This window comes from Spizellomyces punctatus (assembly GCF_000182565.1).
Source record: "Spizellomyces punctatus DAOM BR117 chromosome Unknown supercont1.1, whole genome shotgun sequence".
NCBI lineage: Eukaryota > Fungi > Chytridiomycota > Chytridiomycetes > Spizellomycetales > Spizellomycetaceae > Spizellomyces > Spizellomyces punctatus.
Window position 1 is genome coordinate 1,167,712 of NW_015971537.1, and position 14,546 is coordinate 1,182,257.

The following is a 14,546-nucleotide window of genomic DNA, read 5'->3' on the forward strand; positions in this document are numbered from 1 at the left end:
TGCTTTGCCAGCTGACTGTGCTGCTGCCAATCTTGACTAAGAAGCCAGTGGTAGACTTCCTGAAGTCCAAATCACTGCCCCAATCTGCATCAGAGTATGCAGATAGCTCCCACTTGCTCTGAATGCCACCCAGTTGAAGTCCTAGGTCTGTGGTGCTATTCAGGTACCGCAAGATCCATTTGACTGCTATCCAGTGCTGATGTCCGGGGTTGGAAAGATACTGGCTAACTGATCCAACTGCTGCTGCTATGTCTGGTCTGGTGCCCAGCATTGCATAAATGAGACTTCCAACAGCACTTCTGAAAGGAACCCCGTTCATTTCTTGCTGTTCTGCCTCAGTTTGTGGTGACATGGCCTTGGTGAGCTTCTGGCCATTCTCTAGTGGTGTGGCAACTGGTTTGCTGTTACTCATATTGAATTTCTTCAATGTTTGACTGAGGTATCGCTGTTGGGAGAGCCAGATTGACCTGTTGGCTCTGTCCCTGACCACTTGGATGCCGAGAAAATGCTCTAACTGGCCCATATCAGCCATCTTGAACCGCTTCTTGAGTTCTTCTTTGAGTTTTAACAACTCCTGGTCGTCCTTTGATGCCAGAATAAGGTCATCCACATACAGGATAAGGTGGATGCCCATCTTCTTGTTGATGTACAGCCCGTGGTCTGATTCACACCTTTCAAAGCCAAGTTCTTTGAGTTGCCCATCAATGACTTTGTTCCAGGCTCTTGGAGCTTGCTTTAACCCATACAAACTCTTCTTTAGCTTGCAGACAAGTCCATTTGCCGTGGTGAAGCCTTCTGGTTGGTCCATGTAGATGTCCTCCTCAATGGTCCCATTCAAGAATGCTGTTTTGACATCCATTTGGTGAATCTCCATGTCCTTCACGGCTGCTAGTGTCAGGACCGTCCTGATGGTTGCAAACTTGACTACTGGGGCAAATGTCTCCTTGTAGTCCAGTCCTTCAACTTGGGAGTATCCTTTGGCTACCAGTCTGGCCTTGTAGCGCTCTACAGAGCCATCTGACTTGAGTTTCAGCTTGAAAACCCACTTGCAGCCAACTGTGGATCTTCCTGGTGGTAGTTTGACTAAGTCCCATGTCTGATTCTCCATCAGAGAGTCATATTCTGCTTTGACAGCCGCCTCCCACTGTTTGGCATCATATCTGGTCCTAGCTTCAGCCAGAGTGCTGGGTTCTTCCTGTGGAACTTCCCCAATGGTGAAGGCAAAGGCCAGGTTTGACTGAGTTGGCTTTGCAATCCACCACTCTCCCGGTGGTTTGTGAAATCTGGCACTCTTCCTGCTGAGTTCTGGCACTTCCTCAGCATCCTGGAAGTCGTCCCCATCATCTTCTGATGCTGAAGAATTGTCTGGAGTGATGCTAGATGGTCTCTGGGTCTCTTGGACCGTCCCTAGCCCTTCTTGGTCATCCAAGAACAAAGGCTCCCCTCCCAGAGGCATCTGTAGCTCTTGGTCTTGCTGTGGTACACTCTGCAGTCGCTGCTGAGTGCTCCACATCAAGTTTTCATCAAAGATGATGTCCCTAGACATGACAACTTGATTCATTTCAGGTACCCACAATCTGTAGGCCTTACTCTGAGTGCTGTAGCTGACCATGACTGCCTTCTTGGCCTTCTCATCAAGTTTTGACCGCTTTTCTTTTGAAATATGAGTGTAGGCCACGCAGCCAAACACTCTGAGATGCTGGAGAGCTGGTTTACCGCCTGTAAACTCTTGAAATGGTGTTGATTAGTTGCTGAGTGCTGCAGTGGGGCTCCTGGTCCTGAGATAGACTGCTGTCATGATTGCCTCGCCCCAGAACTTGTAGCTGAGTCCACTGTGGTGCAGCATGCACCTTCCCATTTCCACCAGCGTTCTGTTCATCCTCTCAGCAACACCATTCTGCTCTGGTGTGTAGGGGGTGCTGAATTGCTGCTGAATTCCCTTCTGCTTGCAGAATTTCTTGAATTCTTCGCCCACATACTCTCCCCCATTGTCTGATCTGAGAGTTTTGATCTTCTGCCCCGTGAAGTTGGTTGCCCAGGCCTCAAACTCCTTGAATTTGCTGAGAACCTCACTCTTCTCCTTCAGAAGATAAACTGCCGTCATCCTTGACTTGTCATCAATGAATGTGACAAAGTACTTTGCCCCACCATGACTTGGTGTCTTCATGGGCCCACACACATCACTGTGAACCACCCCCAGCAGTAGAGCCGCTCTAGCTGCTTCTCCCTTTGGAAAGGGACGCCTGGTGATCTTTCCAATGGCACAGGCTTCACATGGTGATGTTTCTGTGTGACTCTTGACCTCCAGACCGCTTCCCAGCTGGTTCCTAGCCAAGATTTTGATGCTGTTGACGTTCAGGTGTCCTAACCTGCGATGCCAGAGGTCCAAACTCATTCCAGAGGCTATGTTTGCATGTTCTCTTGCATGAAACATGTATAGACCGCCGCCTAGAGTTCCCTGGATTGCTTCCTGACTGTCTGAAGTCTTGATACAGCATCCCTTGCTGCCAAACTCAACTTTGGCACCGTTTTCAGTGGCTCTTCTTACTGAAAACAAGTTCTTTTCAAGCTTGGGAACAAACCACACGTCTCTGAGGGTACAGAATCGGTTTCTGCCTGTCTCAAGTGTGATCTGGCCCTTCCCTATTGCCTGAACTGTTCTGTTGTCCGCCAGATGGACTTGAATTGGTGACATTTCCGTGTAATTGGTCATCCAATCCTTCCTGTGTGACATGTGCTGTGAAGCACCCGAGTCCACAATCCACCAGACTGCTCCCTGAGAGGTTTTGGTGTCATCTCCCGACTGAGCAAAGAATAGGAACTCATTCTGAGTTGCCTGACTGGTGCTGGCTTGATTGGCTTGTTGTTTGGTGTCCGCCAGAAACTTCCTGCAGTCCTTCTTGAAGTGGCCTTTCTTGTTGCAATAGAAGCACTTCCCTGCTATCTTCTTGGTCCCACCATGCTTGCCAACCTTCTGCCCGCCATCCCTGCTGAAAAAGGCCTTCCCTTTGCTATCTCCTTCACCCCCAGCTTCCTTCCTGCGTGTTTCTTCATGCAAAAGCTGTGATGTGAGGAATTCCAGCGTCAGAGAATCACTCCTGGCCTCCAAAGACACCACCAGCTGTTCATAACTCTCTGGTAGGCTGTAGAGTAGGGTGATGACTTGGTCTTCTTCACTGACTGGCGCCCCAATGGCCTCCAACTGCTGAGCCATTGTCCTGACTGTGTTTATGTGTCCCAACATGCCCCCAGTGCCATCTTCCATCTTCAGAGTGAGAAATTTCCTCCTTAGATAGAGCCTACTGGCAATTCCCTTCCTTTGGTGGACGTCACTGAGCTTTAACCAGGCCTCTTTTGCAGTTACAGCGGTCTGTACATGCATGAGTTGGGCATCACTCAGTGACAAGGCAATGACAGCCAATGCCCGCTCATCCCTTCTCCTCCAATCCTTCTCAGAGGTTCCCTCCACGCTCTGATCCCCCTCAATCACACCCCACAGCCCCTTTTCCTTCAGCAACATCATCATTTTGAACTTCCAGAGGTGGTAGTTCACACCATTGAACTTTTCCATCGTGAGTTTGGTGTCCAAGTCCGTGTTTGACATGTCTGAGCTGATTTGGTGAGTGGATTTGTTGTTGGGGAAGAGGTGAAATCATCCTGGTATGGTAGGTGGTCCAAATATGAGGTTGGGAAGAAGATAGGTCCGTCAGGAAGATGGTGTGGCTGTCAGAAAAGAGATTTGAAGCAGGAAAATATCAGTGATAGCTATCAGGGCTCATAACCTATTGAAACTTAGCGCTTGGAACACTGATTTCCCATGTAGAAATCACTTCTGAAAGGCCTAGTAATGCCTGTGGCCGCTAGTAAGACTTCTGGGTGCAGTAACTTGTGGGATAACATGCTTGTATTAATCCAGAGACGTTCAAAAGTCCCCTTTATATAACCCAGTACATTCTCCAGCCTCCCTCTGCCTTTGTTTACTGTTTACATGCTTCAGCCCACTTGTTTACATGCTCAGCCGTGCTCAGCAGTGCTCAGCAGCTTCAGCCATGCCTTGGCAAACATTACATGAAGATCTAGATCGTCACAAACCTTCCAGACCTTCTAAGAGTGCTTACATGATGATTTACCCCTTTAAATCATTCCCACGCGCATCTGTGATCATTCTGATTACTCTAAGTCCAATTCCCTACGTTGTAACTTAGCCAGATCAGATGTGAACTGTCTAATGACATCCCAGCATGATCTCACATGATTTATAGATCATACAGCGTGGTTTAAGCCTGAATCTCAACACCCACAATCTGTAGGCCTTACTCTGAGTGCTGTAGCCGACCATGACTGCCTTCTTGGCCTTCTCATCAAGTTTTGACTGCTTTTCTTTTGAAATATGAGTGTAGGCCACGCAGCCAAACACTCTGAGATGCTGGAGAGCTGGTTTACCGCCTGTAAACTCTTGAAATGGTGTTGATTAGTTGCTGAGTGCTGCAGTGGGGCTCCTGGTCCTGAGATAGACTGCTGTCATGATTGCCTCGCCCCAGAACTTGTAGCTGAGTCCACTGTGGTGCAGCATGCACCTTCCCATTTCCACCAGCGTTCTGTTCATCCTCTCAGCAACACCATTCTGCTCTGGTGTGTAGGGGGTGCTGAATTGCTGCTGAATTCCCTTCTGCTTGCAGAATTTCTTGAATTCTTCGCCCACATACTCTCCCCCATTGTCTGATCTGAGAGTTTTGATCTTCTGCCCCGTGAAGTTGGTTGCCCAGGCCTCAAACTCCTTGAATTTGCTGAGAACCTCACTCTTCTCCTTCAGAAGATAAACTGCCGTCATCCTTGACTTGTCATCAATGAATGTGACAAAGTACTTTGCCCCACCATGACTTGGTGTCTTCATGGGCCCACACACATCACTGTGAACCACCCCCAGCAGTAGAGCCACTCTAGCTGCTTCTCCCTTTGGAAAGGGACGCCTGGTGATCTTTCCAATGGCACAGGCTTCACATGGTGATGTTTCTGTTTGACTCTTGACCTCCAGACCGCTTCCCAGCTGGTTCCTAGCCAAGATTTTGATGCTGTTGACGTTCAGGTGTCCTAACCAGTGATGCCAGAGGTCCAAACTCATTCCAGAGGCTATGTTTGCATGTTCTCTTGCATGAAACATGTATAGACCGCCACCTAGAGTTCCCTGGATTGCTTCCTGACCGTCTGAAGTCTTGATACAGCATCCCTTGCTGCCAAACTCAACTTTGGCACCGTTTTCAGTGGCTCTTCTTACTGAAAACAAGTTCTTTTCAAGCTTGGGAACAAACCACACGTCTCTGAGGGTACAGAATCGGTTTCTGCCTGTCTCAAGTGTGATCTGGCCCTTCCCTATTGCCTGAACTGTTCTGTTGTCCACCAGATGGACTTGAATTGGTGACATTTCCGTGTAATTGGTCATCCAATCCTTCCTGTGTGACATGTGCTGTGAAGCACCCGAGTCCACAATCCACCAGACTGCTCCCTGAGAGGTTTTGGTGTCATCTCCCAACTGAGCAAAGAATAGGAACTCATTCTGAGTTGCCTGACTGGTGCTGGCATGATTGGCTTGTTGTTTGGTGTCCGCCAGAAACTTCCTGCAGTCCTTCTTGAAGTGACCCTTCTTGTTGCAATAGAAGCACTTCCCTGCTATCTTCTTGGTCCCACCATGCTTGCCAACCTTCTGCCTGCCATCCCTGATAAAAAAGGCCTTCCCTTTGCTATCGCCTTCACTCCCAGCTTCCTTCCTGCGTGTTTCTTCATGCAAAAGCCGTGATGTGAGGAATTCCAGTGTCAGAGAATCACTCCTGGCCTCCAAAGACACCACCAGCTGTTCATAACTCTCTGGTAGGCTGTAGAGTAGGGTGATGACTTGGTCTTCTTCACTGACTGGCACCCCAATGGCCTCCAACTGCTGAGCCATTGTCCTGACCATGTTTATATGTCCCAACATGCCCCCAGCACCATCTTCCATCTTCACAGTGAGAAATTTCCTCCTCAGATAGAGCCTACTGGCGATCCCCTTCCTTTGGTGGACATCACTGAGCTTTAACCAGGCCTCTTTTGCAGTTACAGCGGTCTGTACATGCATGAGTTGGGCATCACTCAGTGACAAGGCAATGACAGCCAATGCCCGCTCATCCCTTCTCCTCCAATCCTTCTCAGAGGTTCCCTCCATGCTCTGATCCCCCTCAATCACACCCCACAGCCCCTTTTCCTTCAGCAACATCATCATTTTGAACTTCCAGAGGTGGTAGTTCACACCATTGAACTTTTCCATCGTGAGTTTGGTGTCCAAGTCCGTGTTTGACATGTCTGAGCTGATTTGGTGAGTGGATTTGTTGTTGGGGAAGAGGTGAAATCATCCTGGTATGGTAGGTGGTCCAAATATGAGGTTGGGAAGAAGATAGGTCCATCAGGAAGGTGGTGTGGCCATCAGAAAAGAGATTTGAAGCAGGAAAATATCAGTGATAGCTATCAGGGCTCATAACCTATTGAAACTTAGCGCTTGGAACACTGATTTCCCATGTAGAAATCACTTCTGAAAGGCCTAGTAATGCCTGTGGCCGCTAGTAAGGCTTCTGGGTGCAGTAACTTGTGGGATAACACACTTGTATTAATCCAGAGACGTTCAAAAGTCCCCTTTATATAACCCAGTACATTCTCCAGCCTCCCTCCACCTTTGTTTACTGTTTACATGCTTCAGCCCACTTGTTTACATGCTCAGCCGTGCTCAGCAGTGCTCAGCAGCTTCAGCCATGCCTTGGCAAACATTACATGAAGATCTAGATCGTCACAAACCTTCCAGACCTTCTAAGAGTGCTTACATGATGATTTACCCCTTTAAATCATTCCCACGCGCATCTGTGATCATTCTGATTACTCTAAGTCCAATTCCCTACGTTGTAACTTAGCCAGATCAGATGTGAACTGTCTAATGACATCCCAGCATGATCTCACATGATTTATAGATCATACAGCATGGTTTAAGCCTGAATCTCAACAATTTCAACTAAAAGAGGCAAGACATGCTCCTGAAAACAAAATCTAAGTCAGGACACATGTCTGAAACAAATTCTGCTCACTGAGCAACAGAAAAAAATTATTGCTGCAAAGATAAGGAGGATATAGTCAGTGACCATATATTAACTATATTAAATGAGAGAAATCATCATGTGCAGTCATAAGGGGATGGATGAAAATGTGCACATACTGTACATTATGAGTCAGTAGTATAGAAGTCTTTTCATTGGTTAGAGCTAAATCAAAAGTTGACATTTTTGTTTATAAAAATGGAGTGTCCCCCCCTCCCCAATAGAATAACCAAGTTTTTTCCCAAGTTTTCCTAGTCATTTTGTCCCTCCTGCCTATTGCTACAGTGGTGGTAGCTAAAGGGTACTCCCAAGTTGAAGCATTGCACAATATGGAGACATTTACTCCAGTAATCACATTTGGCAGCATCAGGATAGTTCTCAGACTGGTAGCTATGAAGGCTGTGGAAATGACATGAAAACAGCATTTCTGAATGGGACCATTGAGGAGGACATCTAAATGGAGCAACCAGAAGACTTTATAAAGCAAATACTGCAAGCTAAGGAAGAGCTTGTCTGGGTTAATGGAACCTCCAGGAGCCTGGAGCAAAGGATTGATGGCCAACTCAAAGAACTTGGCTTTGAGAGGTGTGAATCAGACCATACTACACCTGATAATTGCAGTTTAGTAGGTGACTCCAGTAAGTTATAGTACAGGTATCCCACTGGCTAAAAAATAATATTAGCTATATATATTATATATACTATACTAAGTAAAATATTTGCCAGAAAAGAAAAGTCTGGTACAGTACTACTGAAAACAGGAAAACAAAGACAGTCCTTTAGGTAGCAGAATTGTGGCATAAACTAAAAATATTTACAGAAAAACCTTGCAAGAATAGCAGGTGAGACTCCAAACAGTATACTATCCAAAGTTAGCATTTCCCTTTCTAGATAATAGGAACCCAGCTGCATCCACCTATAGACTGATTACCTATATATATACTATCAGATACTGGTCCATTTAAGCCAAATCAGTACACTTTGCCTCTTGCCCTAGTTTTGAAACCTTTGTTTCAGGTTCTGTAACCCTCCCTCCAATTCAGTAAGACCTGTTACCACTATGGGGCAGTCATAAATCAATTACACACAGCACAGGTATATTGTTTTTATTTGGGGTTGTTATCCCTCTGGAGTGTATGTCACCAGTTTGTATTATTATCAATTAGGTGTAACTAGTATCCCTAGCTATGTGCCTTATATTTTTTTACATTTGTCTGCTGGCACTACTAACAGCAACTTTGTCAGAAGGCCTTTGAGTCAATTGCTGATGATGGACGGGATTTTATTCCAAACAAACTTGAGTCCTACTCATGCAAATTGAGATAGAATGCACATATGTAGTGGTGGCTATTACTCACATACCTCTAGCTGGTAAAGCACGCATGACTGAAGTGCAGATTGGGATTCTGTTACAGCTGTGAGAGCATCAAAGGTGATTACTCCTTCTGGACCTACTCCTGCTTCGTCAAATATGCGTTGTAAAAGCTCCTGTAGGATGGCAGGGGGGTTACTCCTGTTGCGGGCCAAAAACATTGATCCAACAACCTTCTCAGTCAATTCACCTTTGGAAACGGATCATGAATATTCTGTTCGCCGAGACGATGTGTTTCACCTAACAGCGTCGTGCCGAAATGAAGGATCTTGAATGAAGGAGGGATGGTGAGATCCCCGTATATGAACTCGGATGAACATCAATCTGGCCTACCTCATACACCTGGGGAAGTGAGCAAGCTCCGTCCTCTTGGTCACTCATTACAGCAAATGCTTTCTGGAGACCATTCTTCGCAGATATGTCCAGGCAAGAAGACATCAGGAAATGGAAGGCATCAAAGAGATTCTCGCGCAGATCATCCTCTGGCGCCTCGAAGAAATCTTTATATCATTGAAAAGAGATCGAAAGATTACAGCTAGGATCAAGATGTAAAAAATGTTTGCATAGCTCTCGGCACTTACGGAACAATGCCTCCTTCAGCTTGGTACGTCTATTAAATTTCGCAATGAAGTCGTCCTGGAGCGCGGAATCATCCACCTCATCCTCAAACCAGAGTGGAATTCCCATGTAGTCTGACCGGTTTATCTATGAGTCAGAGTCAGTAATGGTGGATTGGGCTGATTCGAGATATGCGAATTCCAAACCTTCCATCCATCCGAGTTGACACTCTGATCCTTGTAGGAGTTCTTCAAATACATGAGTTGGTCGATACTTGGCACGGGCAATATTCGTGAGTTGATGATGAGAAATTTTCTCCAAGATATGAACCCCGTTTCGTACGGATCCAAAGATAGACATAGCTTGGAGACTACATGTCAGTAATGCGATACGATAGGATGCTAACGCCGTTTCAACCTGTTGCAACTGCGCGGGTTCCGCCGCGCTGTAATGCTCCGGAAGTTGCTCAGTACCCGAAGACACGCTGGCCATTTTCTGGAAATAGTCGAGGAATTCCTTGCAACTAATATATCCGGAAGGTGCAATATTTCGAAATTGTCGACAAAGATTGACTAGCTGAGAAACTGTGAACTGATCCGGTACTATTGAGGAAATCTCAGTCACAAACACAGGATAAAATCAAGGTATAGGTGGGACCTACGAGGCTTTTCCAGGGGACTCGGTGGCCTTGGTTCCGGTTCTGGCTCATAGGTCAAAACCTGGAAGTCCACTTTGAATCTTTCGCCTTGCAGAATCAAGAGGTTTGGGAGCTTCGACTCTGCTTCGACCGCTTCTTTGATCACATTTAACATTTCTCGTATAGCATCCATTTCGGCAGCGAAGCGTGCCCCAATCCAGTCATCCAACGACGTATAAACGTCAATCGCCTTGTTTCGGAGCTCCTATGATATGTCAATACGTGGTAGTGCGTCAGGGAAGAGATTCACGCACCCTAAGGCTGTCCATGGCGTGCTGCTTCAGTCGGTCAATTTTTCGTCGCAGGGCGTGGTCCTCACGTTCCACTATTTTGTGATAGTCGACAGGCAACTCAACCTCTGCTTCCGCTAACATGAATGTGCAAAAGTTTCAACCAGTGTGAAGACACTATTTCACGCACCTCACCTTACCTTTTTGCTCCACAGGCTCGATTTGACTAGGCTTTTTCTTATCTTTCTTCTCTTTTTCTGGTGATGGAGTTTCCTCATGGCTCACAAGAACGCTTAAGGCAGTATCATATGCGGCTTGGATGTCGCTGAACATAGCATGCTCGTTCTCCCCAGTAGGCTGGTCTTTGTCACCTCCTGCTCCTGCGGTATGCCGAGGAATCTCCATAACCGAGGCCATGCGAGCAACAGCTGGAGGCTTTTTCCCACCACCTGCATTTAAACCACCACTCGTCCCGCTGGAATTTACAGCTCCGGACTTCCCACCGGCCCTTGTGCTGGACGGCACAGTCAGTCGTGTTTGCTCCGCACTTCCCCCAATATCGCGCTTGTGTAGTTTCTGCATACTATCTGCTGAAGTATTCACAAACAAGGAACCAATATCAAGGCTCGCTGACGCACTAGTACTGATCAACGGAATTTTGACATGTGAACGAATATTATCTGGGACGACCTTTGAGAGGCTCAGGATCATGATTCTTGCAAATACTATCGCAGAAGGACCTGCTACTTACGGTGCCCTGAGCATCTCGGAAATAGTCGGCAATCAGATGCTTTGTCCCAAGGTGCCGGTCAACCTCCACCTGCATCATTGTAATGTAAACGTTCGCCATAATTATGAAGTGATCTTCCACCCATTTGTCTTCAATGATTGACATCCGCTCTGTTTCTGCCTCTTCTTTCCGCTTATCGGACATCTCCCACAACCTTTCACGCAAATCTTCCGCCCTTTGATGAAGCTCTGCCTTGGCATCAGCGTCCGATCTAGAATCATAAATTAAAGATCTGCACCAGAATGAATAAATCAGCAAAGACAAACCGCAAATCGTCTTCCACGTTATTAAATTCATGTTGAAACAGCTCGATCAGATGTTGCTTCTGGTCAGGTCTCTCCAAGAATCTTTTGAAATTTACTTTGATTCCGTGGAAGTAGGTCAGAATGGCCTCCTTCTCCCTTCTCAGGGAGCGGAAGGCAAATTTTAAAGTGTCGGTGTAAGTATTTTCGACAGTTGCCCATTCTATGAGGGGTACGGCCTTGAGATTAGCAGCACCAAAGTAAAGCCAGTCATGTGCACGTTCTTACGATCCGCAAGTACTTCTGCTAGATCTCGGGATGGCCAGCGTTTGCCATCCGGTGCGAGGGGTCGATTCAAAAGGGGTGTGGTCGACTCGACTGGCAAATCCACCGAACCTGCCGCTACGCCTGGGTCTATCGAGCTCGCGATCTGTCTCTCACCTCCTGTCCCAGCAGACGCACTGGCGCCTTTATCTCGTTTGATATCTTTGGCATCTGAGGTAGCTCAGAAGGAAAGGACCCATTCAATTGCGATGTTGAACATACGTCAGAGGAGTGCGGACGCACCTATTTGGGCCCGCTCCTTTGCACTGGCATTACCTCGGCCTTTCAGTCCATTGGTAGCTTCTATAGCCACACCAGCTCCAGCGCTCGCTGTCCTCGAAGTGGCCTTTTCCTGTCCTTTACTACTACCACTAGTACCTCTCGCCCGACCAGAAGCAGTTTTTCCCTTTCTATCGTCTTCTTGTACCTTGCCCAAGACAGGTCTAATATCTGTACTGTTGACGACAGGAGATGCTTGAGCTCGATGTGTAATATTCACACGTTCGTCAACGACAGGTATTGCTAATTGTCGACTTGTACTCGCCCCGTCATCCGAGGGCTTATCTACTGCAATAGCGGTCACCATTTGATTAGGAGAAGACTTGCGCATCCGTCCAACAAACGCTCTTACGCTCATGAATTGGTGATTCCAGCAATCGTTCTACACCCTCCATGGTATCCTTCCCTGCTTGATCCTTGCACTTTTCTTTCCGTGCTATCAATTCTTGGATAATTTGATCAACTGTAGTACAGACGTCGCTCGAGGTCATATTGCCATCTACACCCTATGCAGAGGCGCTGCTTAACATCGTCATCCTCCATTCGTGATGGACATACTACCTGCAAATTGCTGAAGCGAGCATACCACTCCTTCAGTAGATCCTGCTGATCTTCAAATGCAGCAATTTGATATTGAATCTGATTGCTTTCACTTTCATCTTCATTTAAAGGACACAATCTTTCCAGTAGACCCTACGAGGGAATCAGAACATGGTCCTAGCACGCTCATACCGGCAAAAAATTTACTTACCGGGTCATCAATCGGAGGTGGGTTGGTTTCCAAGTGGTACATCTCCCCAGTTAAAGGGTCAATCCGTCTTCCAGCCGCACGCTTACATGCCAGCTCATTTTCTACATCCAGTAGAATCACAATATCAATTCCACTCGTGACATTGCCAGCCTTGTTCTCGGGCTGTCCTTCCAGGGGTACAATCTGTGAGCGTTGTCTGGACTTGTCTTTAGGGGTCCGCTTAAGGTTACCAAGTTTTACTGGTTTTGGATCTTCGTACCTACGTAGGCGAAATCAGCGAAGGTAGAGGAGACCTGGGTGTCGAACACTGTTTACCCGGAGAGTTCTCTTTCTAGAAGCTGCGCTTGATGGCGAGTCCTTGGGAAATCTGTCAGAACAAAGCCTCCATATGGATATGGTTTATCCTCATGCGTGTTTCTCCGGATCGCCTCGATAACTAGCGAGACCAGAAGGGCATCATCTGGGCTTCCTCCTTCTAGCATGTTAATCTGTATCTTAGCTCCTATCTGGGCTTTAGTTGCCCCCTTACTGCGAGGTTTCTCCCCATCAGAAGGCTTATATGTGATGTCCGCGTGCCTAAGGAACAATCATAGGTGAATGATATGACCCCAGAGCCAAAGCGGGGATGTCGCTCTGAAAACCGCACCTGATTGCATCTTGCACCAACTCATCCACAGAAAGAACGGAAAGACAGTATTTCGCCGCTAATTTCTTCGCCAGGGTCTTTTTTCCAGCGAAGGGCTTGCCAATCAAGGCTATTTTTAGTGGGACCGGGGGAAGAAATACGGCTTCACGCACAGGTTCTGGTGGTGCCGTCATATCCAGCAAAGTGTCAACCAGTTTTGCCAGCAGTTCGTTGGGAGAGAACTCGAGAGGGCTTCGCAAATGATCAGTTTTAGCTACTTTGAGCGCGCATTTTCAAATAAATTATGACACGCACGAGTCACCAGGGAACCCCCAGTCTCCTTTGCCTAACAAGTAGTCGTGGAATTCCTTCTCATCCAGCAGTTTAATGCTGTTGGTTATCGTCCGCCCTTCACGCGTCACTTCGCATCTGTCTCCGTCCCCGACAGTGTCACGGTCATACATTGCTGAGTCCACAACGTCAGATGTCAGCTCAGGATTATACTGCTGGTCCATAGAAGCACCGCTGGCAAACAGAAGCTTCCATTCGTCGACGAGCTTCCTGGGAAGGTCTTTCCCGTCATTTAAAGTACGGTATTCGGATATCTGGATTACGCAATGAGGACATCATCATCAGGACGGATATATATCCTTAACTGCTTACCCGCATTGACAGATCAACAATATCTTTAACGATATCCAGACACACCCTATAGCGTTTGTTATGGTTCGCGGCTGCCTTTTCAGCCAAGATCTCTTGGTGTTGAGCCAATTGCATTGCTGTTTGCATCCGGTACTCCTCCCTAGCTCTTTCGCAGAGGGTATACTCGCGAGCCAGAGAGTTTTCGTAGTCTTCTTGGCGGCGGTTTGTATACTGGTGCTCCCTGAATATTCGGTTCTCTTGCATTACCTCCCGCTCATGGCGTACGTGCATAAGCCTAAAATGAGAATTAGGCTTTGGCCAATTCTATAGTTTAGTTCCCAGTCTGCACCCACTGCTCGGCTATCCGACGTTCTTGCTTGGATTGGCGCAAAAGTTTTGAAAGAGCCATTTCTTCCAATTGAGCCAGATCAGATGTTTCTTGGGCCTGATGCTCTTCCAAGGTCCGCTTTCGTCGGCGCTGATCCCGCTCGCGCTTGGATATGGCATCCTCAATTTTTCTGAGCTATTGTGGGATGGTAATCAAATCAAAGGCAATCTTTGTGCGAATCCGTGTCGTATTTACCCGCAACTTTTCCAGGTACTCATTGCTCTGCTTACACATGTTCTCAATGCTCGGCAATGTCCGCGACAGCATTTTCATGTGATTCAGTGGATCCATGGATGACTTTAGCACGATGAATCTCTTGGCATCTCTGGACTGAAATTCCTTATTGGGTCTACTAGGGTAGTTGGCCTGAACAGCGTCATCCTCCAACCCCGGTGCGACATCGCATCTGAAACGGCGCAGACGCTCTTCAAATATTTCCACCTCCGTTCGAAAAGTATCGACTGCTGACTGTTGCTGCTTGCTCTTCATGCCGCCTGAGATCTGTACTCTCTCCCTGTATTGTATCGTGCCCCAGT

General features: G+C 47.2%; 1 protein-coding gene across 1 annotated transcript; it reads right to left on the minus strand.

Moving 5' to 3' along the window:
- Positions 1-8,204: 8,204 nt before the first annotated feature.
- On the minus strand, positions 8,205-14,515 carry SPPG_00439 (uncharacterized protein). The gene is made up of 23 exons (XM_016748764.1): positions 14,206-14,515; positions 13,976-14,145; positions 13,644-13,917; positions 13,296-13,585; positions 13,002-13,232; positions 12,671-12,931; positions 12,356-12,614; positions 12,166-12,297; positions 11,957-12,110; positions 11,569-11,892; positions 11,290-11,496; positions 11,026-11,224; positions 10,721-10,970; positions 10,170-10,659; positions 9,994-10,106; positions 9,704-9,944; positions 9,460-9,644; positions 9,249-9,404; positions 9,066-9,189; positions 8,818-8,984; positions 8,675-8,752; positions 8,475-8,600; positions 8,205-8,416 (listed from the first exon to the last, which is right to left on the minus strand). The coding sequence occupies exons 1-23, from the start codon at positions 14,497-14,499 to the stop codon at positions 8,354-8,356; spliced, it is 4,788 nt and encodes a 1,595-aa protein (XP_016612771.1). The 5' UTR covers positions 14,500-14,515; the 3' UTR covers positions 8,205-8,353.
- Positions 14,516-14,546: the final 31 nt, after the last annotated feature.